The following is a 25,182-nucleotide window of genomic DNA, read 5'->3' as shown; positions in this document are numbered from 1 at the left end:
AGGCTTGCAGGGAACATGTTTAATTATAACACCATCTTAGCAATGTAACTATGCATTACCAGAGACATACAAAGTCACAATAAGCCAATGGTAAGGTCATGATAAACAACAGCTTTATCGACTACTGTGCCCCAAACTCTATACATCACATGCTAATAGAATCACGGTCCCTCAGGAAGTCCCAGGGAGGAGTAAAAGCAGGCCAGAGGACCTCTGAGCAGCTTTAAGGACTGCTCAGTCAGTCCCCAGCCCCAGCCGCACACACCAGCACTCTAGGTGATGGTTTTCTCTTCCTCGGTTGAGATGATACTCAGTAGCTCTTGAATAACCCTCTGCTCCTGCACACTAAGATGTTCTTCAGCCAGACTGAGGGCTCTCTTGGCATACTCCTTTGCCTGAAATAGAATTTCAGTGGTACGTGGAAGTGGTCCAGGAAAGAAGAACATTAAGAAACTGAATTTGTGTTTAGCTCAGAAACTAGCCACTGAGCTCCACGGAAAGCAGAGTGAGAGCTGGGGAGGGTCTCCAACCAAGGACCAGCCAGGGACCAGCCAGGGCAGAGAGGCCACTGGGGTCATGAGTAGACTGTCCTAGAGACCCTAGGTACAGGCTCCATGGGATCTCTATTTCAGAGCAGCCTCTGGTTCCTATTTTCTCCATCCTTTCTTCTAAACTTTGTTTTTTGAGTAGCTGCTGTCTGCCAGAACCAACTATACACAGAAATCTGTGTCCTTGTGAAACTTACACAGAGCAGGAAGGACATAATAAAACATGATGATACTGTTTTTTATTATCTATTTATTTTTGAGACAGGCTTTTTTATAGCCCAGGCTGGTCTCAATCTTACTATGTAGCTGAGGATGAGCTTGAACTTCTGACCCTGCTGTCTCTTCCTCCTGAGTGCTGAGATTCCATGTGTGCACCAACACATCCATATTTACGCCAGAATCTTAAGCAGTAACACATGCCAAAGAACCAAAGCAAGCAGAAAAGAGGTACTGGAAATATTGGTGGTGGCAAGGACATAACCTAGAGTCACCTGGGAAGGGAGAAGCTCATTTGAACAATTGCCATGACCAGACTGACATGTGGCCAAGTCTATGAGAGACTGTCTTGATGGGTGATTGATGTGGGTGCCCAGCCCACTGTGGGCAGCACCATCTCTGAGATGGTGGGCCTGGGTTGTATGTGAGGGTGAAATAGTAAGCAGCATCCCTCCATGGCCTCCGCCTCAGCTCTTACCCTGACTTCCCTCAGTGATGGGCTTGAGCTGGAAGTGTAGGTGGAAATAAACCCTCTCCTCCCCGAAGGTTGCCTTTGGTCATGGTGTTTATCCCACAAGAGGAATCAAATGAGGAAAGTGGGACTTGGCAGTCTTAGGGAAGAAAGACATGAAGGAAATGAGTTGTTAAATCTCAACATATAGACAGGTCCTTTTTGTCTAAGCATCTTCAGGAGACCTAACATCCTTATCATGCTTTGGAGTAATGACTTCCCCCTAAAATGGACCCCAACCTGTACAAAAGAGTTTTTAGACGATGTTACTTTGAAAATTCTCTGGAAGTGCTTTCCTGTTCTCTACTATTTCTCGCAGGATTCCAGGACTAGCACCCTCTTCTGTGTTCTCAATGCCCTTCGCTGTCACACTCTCTATGACCATCCTGAGATCCTCCAGACCCTTTCCACTGCCCACATACACTTCTGTTCTACTTTCTCTGTAGCACTTTTTACTGTCTGAGATGACATTTACACGTTCATATGTCTGTCTGATTATGGTAGCTTCTCTTTCTCCAGAAGTCCCAAATTCTACAGAGAAGTAACTTGTTTGCTAATGTCTGCTTCATTCTTAGCAGAAAGCCTTTTAAGTGATAGATGCTTGATAAATATTTGAGTGGATGCATCAATCAATAGCTTGAAATAGACCATGATTGGTCTATAAGACACTGGGAAAATAATCAAGCCTTTCTGTGCCTCAGTTTCCTTATCTGTAAAGAAGGGGTGAGAATTAAACATGAAAGGCATGTAATGGGCTTCCCCCAGTGCCTGACATCCTTTTTAACAGTTGCATGGCAGTGCCTGCCTACCTACATCCCACAGCAACAGGGAGCCAGGACATAGTGCTCACTTCAGTCTCCACCAGCATCTTCAGAACCTTCCTGGACACAGCTGGTTTCCTGGCACTGCCCCCACCCCACCTTCAGTCTCTCCATGCAGCCCTGGGAAATGCACGCACGCACACACACACATACACACACACACACATACACACACACATACACACACACACACACACACACACATACACACACACACACACACACACACACACACACACACACTCCAGAGAAGAAATCCAGAATCCATTACACAACTGGACTGGCGATGTTACAGAGTGAAAGCTTGCCTTGGGGCTAGCAGGCAATACATAGTAGAACTGAACTGCTCAATTCTTTGCTCTTTCTGTTTAGATATTCCCCCCACCTCCTCCTGGGAAGCTTACCTTTGAACACTCCAACATCAGATAGTAAAGCATGCTCAGGGTCTTCAGAATGAAGATGATCTTTTGGGGTGCTTTTCTGGAAGCAGATTCCCGAATGCTCAGGACTGAAGTTAGGATCCTAATGGCCTCTGCTTCCTGAGCTTCATCTGCATTGCAAGAGGAGGAAAGGAACACAGACCTTGGAGCCGGTGGCATTTGGGGGATGGAGGGGGACTCGGTGGTTTAGAGGCTTAAGAGGTGTAGTGGGTAAGGAAGCTTGTTATGTGAGCACAAGGACCTGAGTTCAGACACCTGGTAGTCCTGTGAAAAACCATAATGGAGCTGGCTGCATCTGTGTTACATACACACTCATACACACACACACACACACACACACACACACACACACACACACACTGCCCTTGTCCTACACAATCAGCTGCGGCCTGTTGTGGCCTCCTCACGGGTTCCAGTGAAAACAGGGAGCAGCACACGGAGACTGCCAGGAGTCAGGGAAGTGGGACAGCTTTACAGCTCTCCAGTTCACCTAGCAGGTCGCTATTGGAGTGACCACAGCTCCCAGAGCTGCTCAGGGGTCTGAACTCTCCTGTGTTCCCAATACAGAAATGTATCATGCCAGATTCCTTGGGACCCATCCAGCCACCACTCCTGTTGCTGCAGCCTGGTTCCTCCCACAAAGGTCAAAGACAGCTGGCCAATAACAGTCTGTCTGGTCCCCACTGAGCCTGTTCATTTCCCCCAGAGATTTTTTTCTTTGTTTTGTTTTATTGGAATATATATTAGACTTGCCATGTAGCCCAGGCTGGCCTTGCACTTCCCTTCCCCCTGCCTCCACCTCTAAGTGCTGGGGTTATGGATGAGTTCTTCCCAGAGGTTTTTGTTCCTATGTTGGTCACCATTTATTGTCTAGTTATTATGGGCCTGCACTTAGCATATATTTAAGTGATAAGCTTAAAGAAAAAGGCAAAAAGTACATACCCATGATGCTAAGCATGGCTACCCATGCATGGTTATGTTTCTAGTACAATATGAACCACTTTCCTGATGAGAAAACTGAATAAAGTTAATACATTTCAGCCCGGCTTTGGTAGCACACGCCTTTAATTCCAGCACTCGGGAGGCAGAGGCAGGTGGATCTCTATGAGTTCAAGACCAGCCTGGTCTACAAGAGCTAGTTCCAGGACAGCCTCCAAAACCACAGAGGAACCCTGTCTCAAAAAAAATACATTTCTAAGCCTTATCTTAAAATCTTGCCGTCAAAGTCGCCCTTTCAATGCCCCCCCCCCACCTATCTTTACTCCTCATTCTGGAACTCCTTCACAATTTGTGTTTCTGGAATGTTCTTTTGCTGCTACACACGGGCTCTGTATCACCTGCACTGGGGGGGTGACTTTGGAGTGGAAATTTAGATCTCCCGTTTCTTTACCATCTCAGAGGGCACAGCCCCATACAGTGCTACCCAATATGCAGCCCCATGCAAGCCCGAGGATGGAGATGGGTCAAGTCTGGCCCTGCTACTAAGGACCTTACCACCCTGTAAGGGAGGAGGACAGGTGTCAGGAGGGACCAACAAGGCAGTTTCTGCAAGGACTTCCCCTGGGCTTATGTACCATATAGGCACAACAAGTAAGAAACAGATGCTAGGTAGAAACCACCAGGGCCTAATGGGGGTCTGCCTTTTCTCTAAGTCTTCCCTTATCGGCCTCCTGAGGATTGTGTGCGATGGCAGGTGTCTGAAATTCTCCTGACATTGGTACAAGCTCCTCGGGCCCATTGGCTCCATTTTTCTCCCCTGCAAAATGGGGAAGGTGGCACCAATGGGCTCTGTGAGAACACACAGAGGCAAGACCTGAAGGTTGGGGAGGAAAAGCCATTGTCACATTTGCTAGGAGACCTGACACTTACCCAGGCCGGTGTCATTCACAAATTGTTTGCCCAGTAAGTCTGTTTGTTGGGAACGAGCCTGTAAGAGGGCTTGATAGTGATCATTCAAATATGTATGCCAGATCTCCGAGACCTGTTGAGAAAGCAGAGCGATCAGACCGGCAGGTCGGGGCCAGGCAAGGGCCAGCCAGTTGGGCACCTGCAGTTCAAGGCCTCACTCACACTGCGCATGGGAGCAGAGGGAACCCTGAGTGCAGACAGGACTGGTGCAAGGGCAGAAGGCAGGGGCTGGGCAGGCTCATCGGGGCAGCCCTGCCGGGGTCTCAGGGCAATGGCTACCATTATGAAGCATGTAAATACTACTCCCCTTTACACTCAGGCTTAGAAAAGTTACCAACACACTTAACTTTCACAAAGAGCTGACAAATGCCATAGCCTGGCTCCACACCCAGGTCTCACTGACTCCAGTGTTCACTGGTGTTCAGCTGTACCAAAAACACCATTTTTTTTTCCAAGACATGGTTTCTCTGTGTAGCCCTGGCTGTCCTGGAACTTGTTCTGTAGACCAAGCTGGCCTCAAACTCAGAGATTCAACAGCCTCTGCCTCCTGAGTGCTGGGACTAAAAGTATGCGTCACCACTGCCTGGCCCAAACACATTTTCTAAGAAATAGTTCTAAAATAGAAGTTCACAATCACAGCATGATAGCCTCTATCACAGTTGCTACCTAAGCGAGGAATTACTGAATGAGGAACTGGCATTTTCCTTTATTGGAAAGTTTTTAACACAAAAAAGAATTGGGAGGTGGGAGAGAAAGCTCTGTGGACAAAGTGCTTGCTTCGCAAGCATGAGGACCTGGGTTCAAATTCCAACACCCACTGAAAACAGGAAGTACACCAGGTGGTAGTGCAGCATGCCTTGGGGCCACAACACACACGAGAGGGTCAGAGGAGCTGGTCCTCTCCTTCCACCATGTGGGTCCTGGATCAAGCACAGGGTCAGGATAGTTGGCCTCATCCTTACCCACTGAGTTATTCTACTGCCCCACACAAAGAATTTTAAAACATTTTCTTGTGCTTTGATCCTCTGAGAGCACATTGCAGTACAATAAGTATCCTTTAAAAGTTCTTCTAGAGCTGGAGAGATGGCTCAGCGGTTTAGAGCACTGTTTTTCCAGAGGTCCTGAGTTCAATTCCCAGCAACCACGGGACAGCACACAACTGTGTATAACTCAGTTCCTGGGGCTCTGACACCCTTACATAGACATACATGCAGGCAAAACACCAGTGCACATAAAATAAAAAATAATTTTAAATAGTTCTTCCTTCAGCCAGGCAGCGGTGGTGCAGGCCTTTAATCCCAGCACTTGGGAGGAAGAGGCAGGCAGATCTCTGTGAGTTCAAGGGCAGTCTGGTCTGCAGAGTGAGTTCTGAAACAGCCAGAGAAAAATAGAGAGACCCTGTCTTGAAAAAATAAAATAAAAAATAAATAAAAATAGAATAAAGTTCTTCCTTCTCTGTTGTATACTGCCAAACAAGTACCTAGTTGGCTGCGTGGCAAGGGTTTGACAGAGCCTGTCATAAGCTCTGGTTCTCTGCGAATCACTCTACAGATGCTAAGGATCAGCCCATTTTAGCACTAGAGAAAGAGGGAAGTAAAGTACTCTGAGGATTAGGCTGTGTAAGCTGGCTGGTACAAGCCAGCCAGCCAGGCTGTCTCTGAGTATCCCCTGTGGTTGGTTTCTCAGCAAAGACTAAGTGTCGGTGCTAAATTCCCACATTCCCCAGCTCACCTTTGTGTACAGTGTGTCTGCCAACCCCATTTTGTTAAGACCATGGAAGATATTGGCCAGGTGGAAATAACCTCCTGAGGTCCTGATGTCTTCTGTTCCAAATGCACAACTTGCAAAATAAATCTGTTGCAGGAGGAAGAAAATGGGTGCTGAAAACCAAGTGAATGATGAATGACGAAGGATGAAGGTCTAGTGTCCAGATCACACATTACAGCCCTATGTGAAAAGGGAGTAGGGACCTGAAGAAGACATTTCTCCAAAAGACACATGGATGGTTAATAAGCATGTGACAGACCTAAACGCTGACAGTCATTCAAGAAATTCGAAGGCATCACAATGATCTCATCTCACTTCATAGCCACCCGCTATTCCCCACTGCACCCCCCACCCTCTTCTCCACTGTGCTTCCCACTCTTCAATCCCTAGCAAAGTCAGACAGCAGTGGCAACCAGGATGACCACAGAGGTCACCTCCCAGGGCAGACAGTTGCACAGAAGATGGCCTTGAGGTTGGGATAGTCTAAGACAAGTGCACAGGCAGACAACTAAAGGGAAGGTTGCCCGCAGGAGAGGTGAGTGAAGGGAGACACTACAGAAAGACCTGTGAAGGTTGCAGGATGACCCAACCTAATCTGGAATTCAGGTGCAGGAACTCTGTCTGATAATATTTTCCAACCCAAAAATTCTATGAGGAACTCCCTAACTCGAGAAGAACATCACTCTTCCTATCTAATAGTTGTACAGTTTTATAGATTGTAAGTGCTTTTCTTATAGATCTAGCTCATTTAAATTTAATAGCCACACACTGAAGAAAGCAATGCTAATATTATTTTAACAAACAACCACAAAGTCTGATGCATATGGTCTTCTATTATTAATCTTTGCAATGCACCCATGTGGCTGGGACCATTTCATGAGTTGTGTCTTACATGTGAAAGAAAAGGTTACATAATTTGTCACAGAACCAGCAGAGCTGGGAACAGAAGCACCACTCTTCTCTAGCCAGTGTGCAGCTCTCTTCCCAGATTAGCCACAGACAATTGAGATCTGGGGAAGGTGGGGCTGGGCCACATTTGCTTAGCCAGGAAGTCAAAAGGTCTGAACTGGGCTCTTTAGAACTGAGTTCTTGCTGCAGCTCCTGAAAGGTCAGCATGAGCAGTTAAGTGTTAGGGAAATGCTCAGTTAGGGAAACACTAAACAGAACTGTCCCTGGAAGTACCCAGGGTTTTAAGTGAGCTCACTCACATCATTAGCCAGATGGTAACGGGCTTCCTCATGGTTCTCCTTGGCTATATAGAGAAGGCCCAGGTTCCGATGCAGTAAAGAATGAGTAGCATTACTACAGTCAGTTGATTTGAGGACTGTCCATCGGGCTTGGGATAGGTATTCTTCAGCCTGCACTATGCGGCCCAGACCTGCCAAAAATCATTTATAAAAGATGTTATAAGCTAGGCAGGGTGGTGCACGCCTTTAATTCCAGCACTTGGGAGGCAGAGGCAGGAGGATCTCCATGAGCTTGAAGCCAGCCTGGTCTACATAGAAGTATCCTATCTCAAAAAACCCTAAATAAATAAATAATTTTAAATAAAGAAGAATATATAATGAGCCGGGCAGTGGTGGCACATGCCTTTAATCCCAGCACTCGGGAGGCAGAGGCAAGTGGATCTCTGTGAGTTCAAGGACAGCCTGGTCTACAGAGCGAGTTCAAGGCCAGCCAGGCCTACACAGAGAAACCCTGTCTCGGAAAAAAAAAAACAAAACAAAACAACAACAACAACAAAAAAAACCTGGCTAGAAATAAATCAAGCTAAAGTCAGACATTCATAAGAATAAGTTTCCATGTGATATTGCGGTAAATAAGGGTCAGGATAAACAAATAGGCCGAATAGATGTTTATTCAGGGAGAAATAACTTACAACCTAGACAGATGAACACCAGGAAATTCAACCCGATCCTCTCCTGTCCGAGTCACGCCAGAAAGAGAGCGCCTTCCTGGCCCCCTCCGACCTCCTTCCTCAGGTCACCTCCGCCCATCGCTCCACCCCCCCAATGGGCGTGGTCAGTGCTACAGAAGGACTACCTCACTACAATTCCCCTTTTAGTCTAAAGAAAAGATTTAGGCTTAATACAAAACTATATACAAAACAGTGAATAACAAGTGTGCTCTAAGAAAAGGAAAATCGAGAACAAAATGACCTACATATCTAGTCCTAGGGTGAGGGCATAATGGAGTTTACAATAGAGTTGTCCTAAGCTGGAAAACGTAAGTCTAGTACCTAATATATCTAACTAGGAAGAGAGAATAATAGTTGTGATAGTTTAATCTTCAACCTCATCAAGACCTGAGAAGGAAAATAACAATACTAGAGTAGACAGGAAATGCGGATGGACAACTTCCAAAACGGTGCAGCAAGGACAGAAACAGCAAGCCACCTGAACAGTCACCCTAGGTCTCACAGCGACGTTGGTACACCCAGATTTGGCTAAGGCCAAGAGAACTTGACAGACCACAACAACAGCAGGGAAATAGAATGGCTGTCTTACCCTGACTTGGCAAGGTCAAGCAGTCTTCTATATTTGTCTGCTTTAGCGGCAAAAATCTCCTTTGCAGTAAGGAAGAGGCAAATGTCCCAAAGCTGTGGTGAGTCCACCTGGTTAAACCCTGCCCGTTGGGGAAGGTGGGGGAGGGGGGCGGCTTCTGCCGCCTGGGGGCAAAACCCAGGTAAATCCCACTTCTGACACCAGATATTGCGGTAAATAAGGGTCAGGATAAACAAATAGGCCGAATAGATGTTTATTCAGGGAGAAATAACTTACAACCTAGACAGATGAACACCAGGAAATTCAACCCGATCCTCTCCTGTCCGAGTCACGCCAGAAAGAGAGCGCCTTCCTGGCCCCCTCCGACCTCCTTCCTCAGGTCACCTCCGCCCATCGCTCCACCCCCCAATGGGCGTGGTCAGTGCTACAGAAGGACTACCTCACTACAATGTGATTCTTTGGGAGCTGGTAGAGGGTCCCCCAAAGAACCAGAGAGAAAAAAAGCATAACAAAACAAAATACAGGAAGGTTTCCAGACCAGAGAATAGAAACCTTGACCTGAGACCAGAAGGACAACAAGGAATTAATTAGGTGGAGGAAATAGAGACTTTTAGGAGAAAGAGTGCCTTCTGGGACTAAGAGAAAGTCTCTGTAAGAAGAGAGAAAAGAACAGGAGAGAGCCAATCATTCAGGGCCTCAGACTGTTGGGGGACTTTGTCTTCTTGGATGTGTAATGGGATCACATCGTTTGGTGGAGGTTAGACTCAAGAAAGGTCAAGGAGGACCTAATGAGAGGATCTGGTAAGCAGGTAGGAGAGGGGGACTTCGGCATGAATGGCTTTCTCAAAGCCCATAGTCAGGCTCAGAGTACACAGGTTCTGGGCTGTTTCCTGGCCTGGTGCTCTTTCTGCTGTCTAGAATGGGGTGTCAGCCCTGAGCAGGGTGAGGTGGGCATTCCTGTAGTTACAAGGCCTGGTGCAGGGAGCCTGAGCCCAAGTGACTAAGGGCATGCATGCAGGAGAGTCAGCCCCCAGCCTACACAGGCAGGGAGGGCACCTTTGTGTGTGTGTGCAGAGCTTGGACTGGAGAAAAGGGATTAGTTAGGTACTATGAGCCCATTATGTATACAAACACATTAATGACTGTGGACACCAGTATAGACGCACACAACACAGTATTGTGTTTACACACCCATTCCTAATTCTGTACACTGGTTAGTCCTGGTGTAGGCAAGACCCCAATAGCAATGAGTAAATCTAGTGAACAACTTTTGGTGTCCAGATTCATTTTCTGTGGAAAAATGAAAAGTCTAGATGTGTCAGAAAGCAGGGACTCAAAAAAACTGGAAATGATTCAAAGAACAAGGAGACAAAAAGCCAGCCTGAGTGGGAGCAGCCAAATCAGGGGCAGTTTACACATGAATAATAGTAATAACTGTGGTATGTTAAAACCCAATAAATAAAACAGGGAACCAGGAGACACGATAAATGGCTATAAATGAATGAATATATGGTGATATTTTGTTTATTTTATAACAAATAAAGCTTTCCTGAAGATCTGAATGAAGAGCTAAGCCACTAGTTAGTCATAGAGGCCAGGCAGTGGTGGCCACACCTTTAATCCCAGCATTCAGGCGACAGAAGCAGATGGATCTCTGTGGGTTCAAGGCCACCCTGTGCTACACAAGACTGAATCTGTCTACAAGAGAAACAGAGCTCACACAAAGGTGATCCTAGCACTTGGGATCCCACGCCTTTAATCTCAGCACTAGGGAGGCAGAGATAGGAGTGATATGGCTGGGAAGAGAGAGGATCTCAAAGCAGTCTGAGGATTCAGTCTGAGATGAAGCCTGAGGATTCATAGGGACAGGATTGCCCCTTTGGCCTGAGCATTGGTAGAGGTAAGAATTCTAGTGGCTGGCTGCTCTGCTTCTCTGACCCTTCAGCTTTCACCTCTGGTAGATAACTCTGAGTTTTTGTTATTAAGACCAACTAGAATTCATGCAACATGAATACATTAAGTGTTTGGTAAAGAATGAGATGTTTCTATGACTCTAAAGCCACTTCATAAACCAAAACTATAATTACAATGATTCATGACAGAGAAGCCTGACCATCACTGTAGTAAACGTATGATGCATTTGGGAACACATATCCTACTTGGTGGAAGGAGGTGCCTGGTTCTAGAAGTCCAAATAAACCCAATTACGATCTTTAGGCAGAGGTGAGCTACATGGCATCCAGACTATGTAGCTGAGGATGGCCTTGAACTCCTACCTTCCTGCCTCCATTCTAGACCTTACTTCTGGATCTACCATCGAATATCTTCTGATCACTGTTGCCTATGGGTAAGCATCAAGAATGGAAAAATTGTGTTTGTTTATCAGATGGGTTGAGAACACATTCCTATCCAAAATCCATAACCTAATCCAGCCACAGGGAAACAGCAGACAAACACACTAAGGGATGCTTTATATAATAATTGGCAAGGCTGAAGAGCTGGCTCAACAGTTAAGAACACAGACTGTTTTTCTGGAGGACCTAGGTTCAATTCGCAGCACCCACATGGCAGCTCCCAACCATCTGTAACTCTAATTCCTAGGGATCTTGTGCCCTCTCTGGCTTTCTCAGGTGCTAGGAACAGATGTAGTGCAGAAATATACATGCAGGTGAAACACCCATATACATAAAGTAATACATTTTTTAAATTGGCCAATGATCTATGCTGTTGTGGAATAATCTTTTTGTATACTGTAAAAATGTGTCTCTGCCTAAGGTTCCTCCTGACTGGCTTAGTAAAGAGCTGAATGACCAATAACTAGGCTGGAAAGAATAGGCAAGACTTCCGGGGAGAGAGGCAGAGATGCCAGTGAGACACTGAAGAAGTCAGATATACAGTACAGAGGAGAGGTAGACTAGTAAAAATAGTTCAAGTTATAAGAGCTAGCAGGGGAAAGCCTAAGCCAAGGCCAAGCTTTCATAATTAACAATAAATGTTCATGTTGTTATTTGTGGGCTGGTGGTCCCAATGTGAAAGTGATACTCTACTCTGAAAGTATCAAGGCCAAAAAGCTGAGGAAAAGCTAAGAAATTATTTTGGAGTGAAGATTTAACATAAGGCAACAAGAGAGAAAATGTGTCTCTGAATCGTGACTCTGCGGGCTGTAAATGTATTGTTGAAGAAGCCTAAATGGGGCCTTCTTAGTCGATGAGGTTGTACTGTGCTTGTGAAGAGGTGCTTTATGGGAAATGCATACCAGACAGCACAGGGACCCTCTGTAGTACAGTCAGCAGCATGGTCAGACCCTCTGTAGTACAGTCAGTCAGCAGCATGGTCAGACCCTCTGTAGTACAGTCAGTCAGCAGCATGGTCAGACCCTCTGTAGTACAGTCAGCAGCATGGTCAGACCCTCTGTAGTACAGTCAGTCAGCAGCATGATCAGACCCTCTGTAGTACAGTCAGCAGCATGGTCAGACCCTCTGTTGTACAGTCAGTTAGCATGATCAGATAGCTTGCGTGGGCTCTTATACTACACCAACAAGCTAGGTATGTGCTTTACAGTTGACTATGGTAGTAGCCTGAAAAAGGTTAGTCAAAATGATGGCTATTAAGATGTATATGGTACCAGGCATTGGTGCTGCATGCCTTTAATCCACCTGCCTGTGCCTCCTGAGTGCCAGGATTAAAAGTGTACATCACCACCACCAGCTGGTTTTTTGTTTTTGTTTTTTTGGGTTGTTTATTTATTTGAGACAGTCTCTCTATGTAGTCCTAGCTGTCCTGGAACTTGCTATGTAGAACAGGGTGGTCTCCTGCATCTGCATTCCCAGGGCTGAGATTAAAGCCGAATGCCACCAGGCACAGCTTGAGTGGACTTTTGTCAGCTGTGGCCATTGCTTTCCCCATTTATGCCAGACCTCATACCAAATAGGGTGTCTGAAAACAGACTCTTCCACCAAAGGTGTCGTGTCCTATCAAGAATCAACAGAGTACTTCAACAGGGTCCAGGGGTCTAAAGTCAGTTCCACTCACCAAGGCTGGCCTCAGCCAGGAGCAGGTAAGCAGGCACAAGCTCTACTGAGCTCAGGCCGTACTCATTCATGCGGAATCGAAGGGAGTGTAGAGCCGCAGGGACAGCGTCTTCATGTCTTCCTTCAAAAAGGTATTTCTGGGCGACGGTGTAGCAAAATTCAATCAAGTGCTTCTGTGGAAGGTGGAAATAGATGCTGTGAAAAGCACAGGTGGAGACACCCACAGGGAAAGCCAACACCAGGCTGAAGGCACTTGCTGTACTAGGCGACATGAGACTCAGGGCTGGGATAGATAAAAATGCAAACTTGGGGCCGGCCATATGTCCACAGTCCAGGAACAGATATCTTTCATTTCAGTTCAGAACTTGGCAGACAGGAGTGCTGGACATGGGCTCTAGTATTCCTGTAGCTCTTTTTCTTAGCATCCTTTCCATTGTTGTTTATTTATCTATTTATTTATTTTGGTTTTTCAAGACAGGGTTCCCCTGTGTAGCTTTGGAACCTGTCCTAGAACTAGCTCTGTAGACCAGGCTGGTCTTGAACTCACAGAGATCTGCCTGCCTCTGCCTCCCAAGTGCTGGGATTAAAGGCATATGCCGCCACCACCTGACCTATTTATTTTTCAAAGACAGAGGTTTATGTAGTCCAGGACAGCCTCAAACTCACTGTGCAGATGAACATGTGCCACTATCCACTTTTATGTGATACCAAAGCTTGAACTAGGGTTGGGTGCCTGCTAGCCAAGCCCCTACCAACTGATGTATATCACCGGCCTTATTCTCAGACTTCTAATAAAACTTTAATTTAGCAAAGCTATAGATGACACAGGGAATCTAAAACTTTCTGTCTATAGAAAGACTGTAAGTACCAGAGGACTGGGACTACTGCTTCAAAATAGTGTCTTCTAGACATGACAGGGACACTGCATCCATGAACTCTCAACAATATGGTTGTTCACACAATGGCTGCTGAGAGAGTATCAGTTTTCTTCAGGGATGAGCCACCTGAAGGCTTCCCAACACACACACACACACACACACACACACACACACACACCATTAACTACAGAAGAGGTCATGAATTTGAGAGGGGAAGACGAACACACAAGTTAGAGGAAAACTGGGAGAGATAGAGATAGTGTAAAGTGTATCCATGTATGAAATTATGAAGACATTAAAAATTTAAATTCAAAAACTAAAACTTTCTGTCTTTATATTTGAGTTAATTTCAAGTAAAACATCGCTATTTCCTTCTAAGATGAATACCCACTGCACTAAATTAACTATAGTACTAGCATGAAAAATGTTATTCAAAATGATGGCTATTACGTTGTATATGATGCCTAAAACACTGTAGATGCTCAAGAATGTGATTCCTCTCAGAATGCTGACCTCCCATAGCAGCCCACAGGCAGGTGTCTAAAAGTGATGAGTCTGGTTGTTCATAGATTTGTGACTTTCAGGGAGCTAATTTTGGGGGACTGGGGAGATGGCTCAGTGGGTAAAATGCCTGTTGTGCAACATGAGGACCTGAGTTCAGATCCCCAGCACGCACATAAAAACATAGTAGTGTTCACTTATAACCACAGACTGGTAGAGGCATCCCAGGATCTCACTAGCCAGCCAGCCTAGCCAAAAGGGCAAGCTCTAGGTTCAGCGAGAGACTTTGTCTCAGGAAACAAGGTGGGGAGCAGCAGAGAAGATACCCCAAGTCAACCTCTGGCCTTCACACACACACAAGCATACCTGCATATACATGAGTGCACATGCATCCAAAGGGGATTAATTCTCAAAATAACAATTGATAATCTTATTTGGGTGGTGGTGGCCATGCCTTTAATTCCAGAACTCAGGAGGCAGAGGCAGGTGGATCTCTGTAGCCTGGTCTACAGAGCTAATTCTAAGATAGCCAGTGCCACGGAGAGAACAAAACCCTGTCTCAAAGAACCAAAAAAAATTAAAATAATGATAATTATATTCCTTTAATGCCATAATATAGTTTTTCTAATCTCCTTTATACCCTGATATATTCTTAGTACCATTTTATTTCCTATTACACTAGTAGTTTCCAACTTTCCTAATGCTGCAACCCTTTAATACAGTTCCTCATGTTGTGACCCTCAACCATAAAATTATTTTAATTGCTACTTCATAACTGTAATTTTGCTACTGTTAGGAATCATAACAAATATTATTGAAGAAGTTTAACAAAAGGTTGAGACTCACAGGTTGAGAAACGTATTATACACAAAAGTTCTTATCACACTACTGTGGACTGAACCATGATCCCCCAAAAGTCATGTGCTGAAGATCTAAATCCTAGTCCCTCGGGATATGATGGTATTTGGGTAGAATGCTATCCAAAGACGTGGTTAAGTTAAAATGGATCCACTCACACAGACTCTAACCTATTGGGCATCTGAATTACATTTTGTGTGTGAGGGTCCATGTGAAAGTTCATGTTCTGTCTAGTGGAGAGGTCAGAGAACAGCCTATGGGATCAGTTCTTGTCTGTCACCATGTGGGTTCTGGGCAACAAACTCAGGTTGCCAGGCTCAGCAGCAAGTGACCTTCCCCACTGAGTCATCTTACCAGCACTGCCTGGTGTCTTTATAAGAGGAGAAATTGGACAAAGAAACATCAGAGATGTGTGCACACAGAGAACCAGATGAAGACTCAGCAAGAACACAGCCATTCATCAGCCAGGAAGAGAGATCTTAGGAGACACCAAATCTGGGGCTCAGGAGATGGCTCAGTCAGTAAAGTGATTCTCAGAAGCATGAGGACCTGAGTTCAATACCCAGAGAAACCAAGTTTAAAAAGCTAGGCATAGACTCCCAGCACTGAGGATGCAGACACAGGAAGAGCCCTGGATTCACTGGCCAGCTAGGCTAGCCTACTTGGTGAAACCCAGTCTGGTGAGAGACCATGTCTCAAATGACCAAAACCAAAAACCAAGAAGGACTCCTAAAAGCTGGGCAGTGGTGGTGTGCGCCTTTAGTCCCGGCACTCGGGAGGCAGAGGCAGGCAGCTCTCTGTGAGTTTAAGACCAGCCTGGTCTACAAGAGCTAGTTTCATGACAGCCTCCAAAGCCACAGAGAAACCCTGTCTGGGAGGGGGGGGCATGTAAGGTTTTCTTTGGCATCCACATGAAACTCAAACATACATGTGCGCCCAAAGATAAACAGGGTGGGGGGAAGAGAAGACTGAGAGGGTTGGGGGAAGACAAGGGAGGATGGTGCAGGGAGAAAACGGGTAGGAATGGGAGGGGATGGTGGGGAGGTTCAAACCCCCACAAACCCTGACTTGGACTTTCAACCTGCAGCAGTGTTGAGAAAATGATTGCCTATCGCTTGTACCACCCTATCGTGGTATCTGGTTATGGCCACCCAAGCAAACCAGGACAATGGGTATTCAGTGCAAATGTGAGGAATAGCCCAATGAACAGGATTGTGACTGGGACACAAAGACCAAGACCCTGCCCTCACTATCACTGGCTATAGGACTTGCCTGTCGCTTCTGCAGCTGCTGCAGGCCATGCTGCCTTTCTTCCTCTGTGTTGTAGAAGGGCATGGTGGTACGCAGAGGAATTAGCAGCTGGCATATCTTCTCATGGATGCTGCCCCAATCAGCCTTCTGATGCACAGGCCCGCTGACAACAAAAACACTGTTATCTTGATATCTGTCTGCTCCCAGCCTAGGTTTAAATTCCAGAAAAGTCAGCTCAACCAAACTGGGCAGGAGCCTGAGTCCTTCCTGAGATGGAAGTCTATCTTCTCTCATGCCTTTATTTGTATAAAAACTGCATTGGGATCCCTGGCCACCAGAAAAATGCAGATTAAAACTACCTCGAGAGTCCAGGCAAAATGGTTATCCAGAAAACAATGTTCTGGGTGTGTCTCCCAGCACTCAGGAGACAGAAGTAGGCAGATCTCTGTGAGTTTGAGACCTGGTCTACATAGTCCCAGGCCAACCACTGTTACACAGTGAGACGCTGTCTTTAAAAAAGAAAAAGAAAGAAGCAACACAAAACAAAAAGAGCAAGTGACAACAAAGGCTGGAAATATGTAGGGAAAGATGAATCTGGTGGGGAAGACTGCTGGTAGGAATGTCAACTAGTGCAGCCAGTATGAGATGTCTCAAAAAAATAGACTGGAGAGATGGTTCAGGGGTCAAGAGTACTTGTTCTTACAGAGGACCTGGGTTTGATTCTCTGCCCCCATGTAGTGACTCACAGCAATTCCTAAGTATGGTTCCAAGCGATTCAGCCACTTCTGACCTCCGAGGACACCAGGCACACATTGGTGCACATACATGCAGGCAAAATAGTCTTACATGTAAACTGAATTAATAAATCTAAAAGAAAAATGTTTAATCTAAAATTAGTTCTACCATATGGCCAAGCTATGCCAGCACTCCTGAAGTACAGCTGCAGGCCTAGAAGTCCTTCACCAGAGAGAACATGTACACCCATGTTCGCTGCTGCACCATCTACAACAGTCAGAAATGGAACCAGTCTACATGGTCATTAATAGACAAATGAACAAAGAAGATGTATGTCTACATAGAGGAATTTTATTTAACTGTAAAGAAAAACAAAATTACGACAGTCTAAGCAAAATGGATGGAACTGGAGACCATTATGTTAAGTGAAATAAGCCAGAGCTAGGAAAACAAACATTACATGCATTACATGTATACATGTAATGCAGATTTAAATTCACACACACACACACACACACACACACACACACACACACGATATAAAGTATAACAGGAGTATGAAAGGAGAGGAAGAGGTCTACAGGGAAGGAGGAACAACAGAGAGTGACAGAAATACACATCATGAAGCAGAAGGAATTATTTGGGGTAGGAAAGGAGGGAAAGAGAGGAGAGGCAGACAGAAGAGGGCAGTGTGTGTGTGTGTGTGTGTGTGTGTGTGTGTGTGTATGAAAAATGACACAGTCAAACCCTTTTCTTTGTGTGTTAACCAAATATTGTTTAAATAAAAAAAAACAATTGGTTTGTTGAGGGGACATGTGAAGGAATCTTTTCTGAATATACCTGTTTACACTGAAGGTCACATATGTATGCTGTGGCTCTTACGTTGAGAACAACAAACACAGCCAGGTGGCCCATGCTTTTACATTTTTAATCCTTGGCAGAGATAGGAAGCTTTAATCCTAGCAATCAGAAGGCAGAGGCAGGCAGATCTCTATGAGTTCAAAGCCAGCCTGGCCTCCATGGTCATTTCCAGGGCAGCCAAAGGTTATATTGTGAGGCCCTGTCTAATAAACAAACAAACAAACAAACAAACAAATAAATAAATAAATATTGCCTGGAAGAAATTAAAAAGAAAAAGTAAAGAGAAGAAGGAAGAGGAGGAGAAGGAGGAGGAGGATAGGAGAAAACCCTGGCAAATCATATAACTGACAAGTGTCTTGTATCTAAGATATATTAAGAACTTCTAGAAACAGTACAAAGATCCAGTTCTTTTTGAAAAGGACTTAAATAAACTTTCCTCCCAAAGAAGATATAAGGATGGCTAATTAGCACAGGAAAAGATGCACATTAGTCACTGGAGAAACACAATGCAAAGGCGCAACGAGAAACCCCATCAAATCCATAGAACAGTTGCAAACATAGATGGACACAAACAAGATTCAGCAGGGCAGGATGTGGAGGTTAGACCCTCATACCATGGAGGCTGAGGCGGGAGGATTGCCATGAGTTGAAGGCCAACCTGAAGTTCACGGTGAGCTCCAGGCCTGTCTGGGCTACAGAGTAAGACCTTGTCAAATGAATGATTAAAAACAAACAAACAAACAAAAAAACAACCGCATGTACAACAAACTGTAAACCAATCCTGTCACTATCCTCTCTAGAGCACTAAAGACATTGGCTTTGGAGCATAGCTGTAAAGTACCTTCTCACTTTGTCCTACCTTCTTAACTTTAACATGATCATAACAGAGTTATGATTTCCAAAGAGTCAAATAGTTACATTCAAGATCTTCTCCCACATCACAGCAACAAGAGGGCATTTCAAGTGCTCTCTCAATGCCTGCTCCCATCCCAGCAAGCCTGCAAACAATGCTAGTGGTACTATTGGTGACACTGAGTATAGGAAAACATATTTATAAAGTCTTTCTTAGATGCCTATCACAGAGAAATTCCTTTCCCTTTCCCAAGAAAAAGCTCTTCAGATTCATCAACTTCAGTGTTCAGATACCCACAAACAAGCCTAGAACAATGTAAGGTTGTGTTTGCTCTTCTTTGTTTTGTTTTTCCCGACAGGTGAGCTTGGCCACAGGCTTGAGATGACTGTGTCAACTAGAGGAACCCTGAATTCAGTACCATAGTGACTTCATCTCAGTGTGTAAGTCATGTACTTCCTTGACTATGTTTTTCTCTAATGTATTATGCTGGTTTGAATAAGGTAACATTCTTAATTTCACTTTCAGGTTATCCATTACTAGTGTATAGGAATGCAACTACTTTTGCATATCCTACAATCTTGCTGTTTCCAGCAAGTTTTAATTTTAATATAATTTTAGTTTTAATCTATTTAAAAGAAGTTTTGCTTAGTTTTAATATAGTTTTGTAAACTCTTTATGGTTTCTATATTTCAAGCCTGTTAGGATCCTCCAGGACAAACCAATATTTACTATAGGAATAGGTTCATGTGATACTGAGCTTAAAGAATCACACAATGGGTGCCAGACAGATGGCTCAGCAGTTAAGGACACTTACTGCTGGCACAGGTTTGAGTCCCAGCACCCACATCGGGTGGATCATAGCCCCTGTAACTCCGGCTGCAGATTCCTGAGCCCTCTGTGGACACCATCCCAGCACAAGACAGCAAATTACCCATATCATATTGCTAGCTAGGTTCAGGCTATCAGTGGAATGGATGGTGAGGGTGATCTTGACCAAATTCTATTTTTTTTCACACAAACACACCTAGAAACAAGAGATTACCAACTACTTGAGATCCTTTACTTCAGTCAGCCAGATATATACAATTAGCCATCATGAGGTCAAAGCATCTGTAAATGAGGTTATTTTACTTGCTCTAAGCTTGGATGCCTTTTACTTCTTTGTCTTGCCTAATTATATTCTGACTAGAATCCCTGTACACTATTGAACAGAGCCGTGAAAGCAGCATCGTGTCATCCATGGGGATGCTCTCAGTCTTCAGCAATAAGTGTGATATGATGGTAGTTCTGTGCTATGCTGGATTTTTATCAATTCCTTTTTTTCTTCTAGTTTAACTGTATTTATCATGATTTTGCTTAATGGTTTTCGGCATCTACTGAGACAACATATGTGTGTTTTATTGTTAGTATTGTGTTTTATATTGATTGATATTTGAGTGTCCAACCTATTCTGAATTCCTAGAATAAATCCCAACTGCCCATGATATTAACCCTTCACATTTGCTGCTAGGTTTGGTTTGTAGATTTTTGTTGAGAACTTTTGCATCCATATTCATTAGGGATATTGGTCTGTAATTTTCTTGTGACACTTTTATTTGGTTTTATTAGCAGGACAATTTTGGTCTTATGAATTATGTATCCCTCTGTTTAAAAAATAAATCAAGAGTCTGTTCATTTTTCTTTAAGTGTTTGAAAGAATACATCAGTCCGGAGTCATCTGGTTTGGGTTTTCATCACTTGTTCTACATCTAGCCAGACATTGTTTCTTCTTACATCAGTGTGGCTTCTTTTTAGGAATTTGTCTGTTTCATCACACTTATAGGTGTTTTGAGTGTTCTCCCTCAATTTCTTTTATTTCCAAGGTTGGTAATAATGGTACCAACTTCATTTCTGATTTTAGAGTCTTTTTTTCCTGGCCACTCTAGCTAAAGATTTGTCAGCTTTGTGTGATGTTTATTTGTCCTTTCTACAGTTTTTCCTAGTCTCCATTTCATTCCCCCTCTTCCTAACACATAACCATGCAGGAACAAACTGAATGAATATTTTGCTTGTTCTTCCTAGGTTAAAAAGGAATATTAAGTTATGTGTACATTAAAAACTGTAAATTAACAGGGACCACTAACTAATTCAATGGTTCCCTATAATAAAGGTTTTGCCTGTATCCCATAATTTTTAGTATGTTGTGGATTCTTTTTCATTTACCTCAAAATGTTTTTCACCTTCCCTGGTGATCCCTTTGACCCACTGGATTTTAAAGACTGTGTTATTTTTTACTTGATTGTCAATTTACCAAATTCCTTGCCAGGTGGTGGTAGTGCACCACGCCTATAGTCTCAAATATCCCAAGCTGGCTCAAACTCAACTATGTTCTAATGAATTTTTGTTGTTGTTGTTGTTGAAGTTTCATCATGGACACTAATGAACTCTGACTATTTGTTATTTTATTTTTTAAAAAAATGAATAATCCACCAGGCAGTGGTGGCATACATCTTTAATCCCAGCACTCAGGAGGCAGAGGCAGGCAGATCACTGTGAGTTTGAGGCCAGCCTGGTCTACAAGAGCTAGTTCTAGGACAGTTTCCAAAGCCACAGAGAAACCCTGTCTCAAGAAAACATAAAAACAAACAAAAAAAAAAAACTAAATTTCTTGGTCACTGATTTCATCACACTAATAACTGAATCTACCTTCTGTGATTTTATTCCTTCCATATTTACTGAGATTTGATTTATGACCTAAAATATGGTCTACCCTCAAGAACTTTTTCTACATGGTGGAGAGGATGGATATTCTGTTATTAGGGTAGTCTACAGCTGTCGGTAGGGTCTAGTGTTGCTCAAGTCTTACATTTCCCTCAAGGATCTTCTGTCTAGTTGGTCTGTTCACTATGGAAAGAGGGATAGTAAAGCTCCCAACTATGGTCACTGAATTGTCTATTGCTCCCTTCGATTCTGTCAGCCTCAGCTCTATGTATTTTGAGACTCTGCTGCAAAATATATATGGCTATGGGCTTTTGCATTTCCACTGCTGATGACACATTTTCACTTTAAGTACGAGACATTTAACATTTGGACTCTATTATACATCATGCACATTTTAAAACAGTAACTATAACCTAAGGAAAAGGCTGTCAGTGTGTTTCTTGTTTTACTTCCATACAGCAACTATTTGTAGGTTTGGGGCGATGCAAGGTCTCATTTGCAACAACTCAAGCCATGGATGTAGCACAAAAGCAGCCATGGAAAATATGTCTGCATACAAGCACGCTCTCTCCTTCCTTTCTCTTCAAATATCAGAAATGCAATCAAGTATTGTCTTTATAAACTATACTACTGCCATAGAAATGATGCAAAACATTTGAGGGTTTGAGGGGGGTTAGAGAATTACCTGCAAACAGATCAATAAAAAACACTTAACTGGGATTCAGAAACACTATATTCCAGGGACAGGCTGGCATAGTAACTGTGAATGATAGAAAATGTTAGGTATCCAACTGCCTGGCCTTTTGTTCTACCAACATAGCTTGCCTTTCTAAATAAACTGAATTTTGGTCATACATTTCTGGGTACCCTCATTATTCTGCTCTTTCATCCAAACATTCACCACAGGTTAGGGTGTAAGGAGGAGCTAGGATCACAATTAAGTTTATGATGCAGATGTGTTTTATTCAAGTATTATTATGCTTTATTAGCCTGCATCTGGATGTTTTTGGGCAAGGCAATCATTCTACCATTCACTGAAGCTTCTTTTCTTTCCTTCTCTTTTCTTACCCGCCCCCCCCCTTCCCTTTATGAGATAGCCAAGGCATCTTAGAGTTTACAGTGATGCCCAGCCTCCCAAGTTCTGGAATTACAAGCATGAACTACCACATCCAGATTCCTGTCACTTTTTTTTTCCTGTTTTGTTTTGAGACAGAGTTTTTCTAGCTGACATGAACTCAGAGATCCTTTGTCTGTGCTGGGATTAAAGGTGTATGCCACCACCACCTGACCCTATAGTTTCTTATCCACTTGATGGTGGATGGCAGTGCCACGCACCTTTAGTCCCAGCACTTGGGAGGCAGAGGCAGTTGGATCTCTGTGAGTTCAAGGCTAGCCTGGTCTACAGAGCTAGTTCTAGGGCAGCCAGAGCTGTTATACAGAGAAATTCTGACTTGAAAAACAAAACAAAACAAAATGCAACTTGACATTTTCTCTGTTGGCCAGTGAAGGCATTTAAATTTGTATCACATACATTCAATTAAAGGAAAAATATTGCAAACTACTGTTATCTATATGCTATGATCTGAGGTATCCGATCTACAATCTACTATTAATGTTTCTAGTGTATTTTTATAAAATTATCCTTCTTAAAAGTGTTCCATTCTAGGCCAGCAAGATGGCTTCCCATCAAGCCTTTATGACCTGGGCTTGAACTCACATATTGAAATGGAGAACTAACCCCTGAAAGTTGTCTTCTGATCTGCACACACACCAACACAAATAAATAAATAAATGTATTGTTTCTTAATGTTCTACCACCAGGGAACATAGTCACAATTCATGTATTTAGAAGAAAATAAGAGGAATTTCACCAAAATGTCAGGGGTTTTTTTGTTTTGTTTTGTTTTGTTTTTTTTCTTACTGAGTGATAGGATTATGGATTTTAGTCTACAGCCTAATTGCCACGATTGAGGATGTACTGAGTGAAACTTGGAGGAAGGACATCTGGAATGGTCTGAGAAAGGAAGGTTCACTCTGCACTTAGACCACTATAATAACCTATGAATTGGCTACAATTAACCTCCAATGTAGCACACTGCAGCTGCCTGTCATCTTCATAAATGCAAATTTCACATCAACCCAAAACCACCCATATGGCTTTCCAAGGGATAAATTCCAGATTCCTTCATCTTGTGCCACTGCCTGGCCTAAACCTTTATGTTCTTGGTTCAAACTCCTCCTCCTAACTGATCATGGCCTTTTAAACGGTCTTTTGACTCGGCTCATGAAAAGAAATACATCTTATGAATATTTATTATTTACCTAGTATAAATTTTGATTGTGACTTATTTGTGACCTGCTGCATCCCAGTCTGCAATATGGGAGCCACTGAGTGCCCCTTACACGGCTCTCTTTTCCACCTAGTTTTCAGCCAACTGTTCTTTTACCCTTTGTCCAAACTTGTCCCAGAGAGCTGGAAAGACCTACCCTTGTTCACACAAGCAAGCCTCTCCTGGCCTCTCAATACTCAACCCAAATGTTATCTCCTCAGAGAAACCTTTTTAGATACTGTTCCAGTCACTATGCTTCTGTCCTCAGACATCTCAGGTTTAGTACACCCTGAGTGACAGTGTGTATCAAGTACAGTGAATAATAATGGCTTTTAAGAAACAAGTCAGTTGGCTATGAGTTAGGCTGGGAATGTAAACATCCTAGTTTTGTGAGGCCCCAGACAGTCTAGAGCTGGCGGTGTGATTTAGTTGGTAGTGTTTGTCTAATATGCTTGGAGCCTGGGGTTTTATCTCCAGGGCCACACAAACCAGACATGTTGACACACACACCTAACACCAGCCGTTGAGAGGTATGGGTAGGAGGATCCAAATATCAATCCTTAGCTTACACAGTGAATTTGAGGCCAACTTGACTATATGAAACCTTCTTATAAAAAAGAATAGAGAGGGGAATATTAATGTGAGTACATATAAGCTGATACCCTCTTGAATTACTAGATCCCCTACACTCAAACTCTCTTAGCTATGTACTGGCCAATTAGTCTTTTCGGCTCTCAAGGACAGTAGTCTTTCCTTCTTAAGAGCCCTATCTGTGCCCTTTCCAGAGCAAATTAACCTCAGACCAATCATCTAATGTCATTGAAGCTATCTGCCCAATTTCTCACATTTCCTTTGACTTGTGACATTTCTGCCTGAAATTATCATTTGTTTACTTCACTGTCTTCCAAGCTGTAATGTCTGAGCTTTGAGGGGACGGATCTACAGAACTGATCCATTACGTTCAGCACCTAGTAATAGTAGGACTCCTGGGAAACATCAGGAGAAAACCAGTAGAATGGGAGAGGTGGCAGACGAGGCCACAGAAGTCCCAGAGACGCGTCTTCAAGCCTGCTCCAGCTTTGGGATGGTCGTTGGCAGAAAGGACACAGACACACAAGGCCAGAACCATGGTTGGGGGACAGGGTAGGGAGCGAAGGCGCCAGGCGTGGTCTTCCAGGGCCTACCAGTAATAAGTGACTGTACAGGCCATGCACATCCGCTCGGCCGGGGCTTCGCACACCTCACAGCAGAGCCGGCGCCCCTTGGGCACCGCTAGCGGGTAGATCACGTTCATGGTGCAGCGGGCCGGGTCTGCCTCTAGGACGGTTGCCTGGCTAACCCTCCGTAGACACAGACGTCACGTGACAACCGCGGGCCACAGGGGTTGTCCGGATTTCAAGGGCAAGGGGGCGGAGCGGGGCGGGACTAACAGCCACAACAGAGGAGGGGGAGAGCGCCAAGTCCCAAAG

General features: G+C 44.1%; 1 protein-coding gene across 1 annotated transcript; it reads right to left on the bottom strand.

Moving 5' to 3' along the window:
- Positions 1-272: 272 nt before the first annotated feature.
- Positions 273-25,042, bottom strand: Zmynd12 (zinc finger MYND-type containing 12). Its single transcript, XM_051188340.1, has 8 exons — positions 24,898-25,042; positions 16,256-16,397; positions 12,748-12,919; positions 7,420-7,589; positions 6,176-6,298; positions 4,406-4,517; positions 2,501-2,646; positions 273-395 (listed from the first exon to the last, which is right to left on the bottom strand). Exons 1-8 carry the CDS (start codon positions 25,005-25,007, stop codon positions 273-275), a joined length of 1,098 nt encoding a protein of 365 aa, XP_051044297.1. The 5' UTR covers positions 25,008-25,042.
- Between the last annotated feature and the right edge of the window lie 140 nt (positions 25,043-25,182).

This window comes from Phodopus roborovskii, unplaced genomic scaffold (genome assembly GCF_943737965.1).
Source record: "Phodopus roborovskii unplaced genomic scaffold, PHOROB, whole genome shotgun sequence".
Classification (NCBI taxonomy): Eukaryota; Metazoa; Chordata; class Mammalia; order Rodentia; family Cricetidae; genus Phodopus; species Phodopus roborovskii.
This window is presented reverse-complemented; position numbering and strand designations above follow the sequence as displayed.

Excerpts from the sequence above, each read along its gene's own strand:
- Zmynd12 (XM_051188340.1), bottom strand. The coding sequence starts at position 25,007 with ATGAACGTGATCTACCCGCTAGCGGTGCCCAAGGGGCGCCGGCTCTGC. Across the intron at positions 4,518-6,175 it reads CAGACACACTGTACACAAAG|GTCTCGGAGATCTGGCATAC; the intron begins GTGAGCTGGGGA and ends CTTTCTCAACAG. Across the intron at positions 2,647-4,405 it reads TGTGAATGACACCGGCCTGG|ATGAAGCTCAGGAAGCAGAG; the intron begins GTAAGTGTCAGG and ends CTTGCAATGCAG.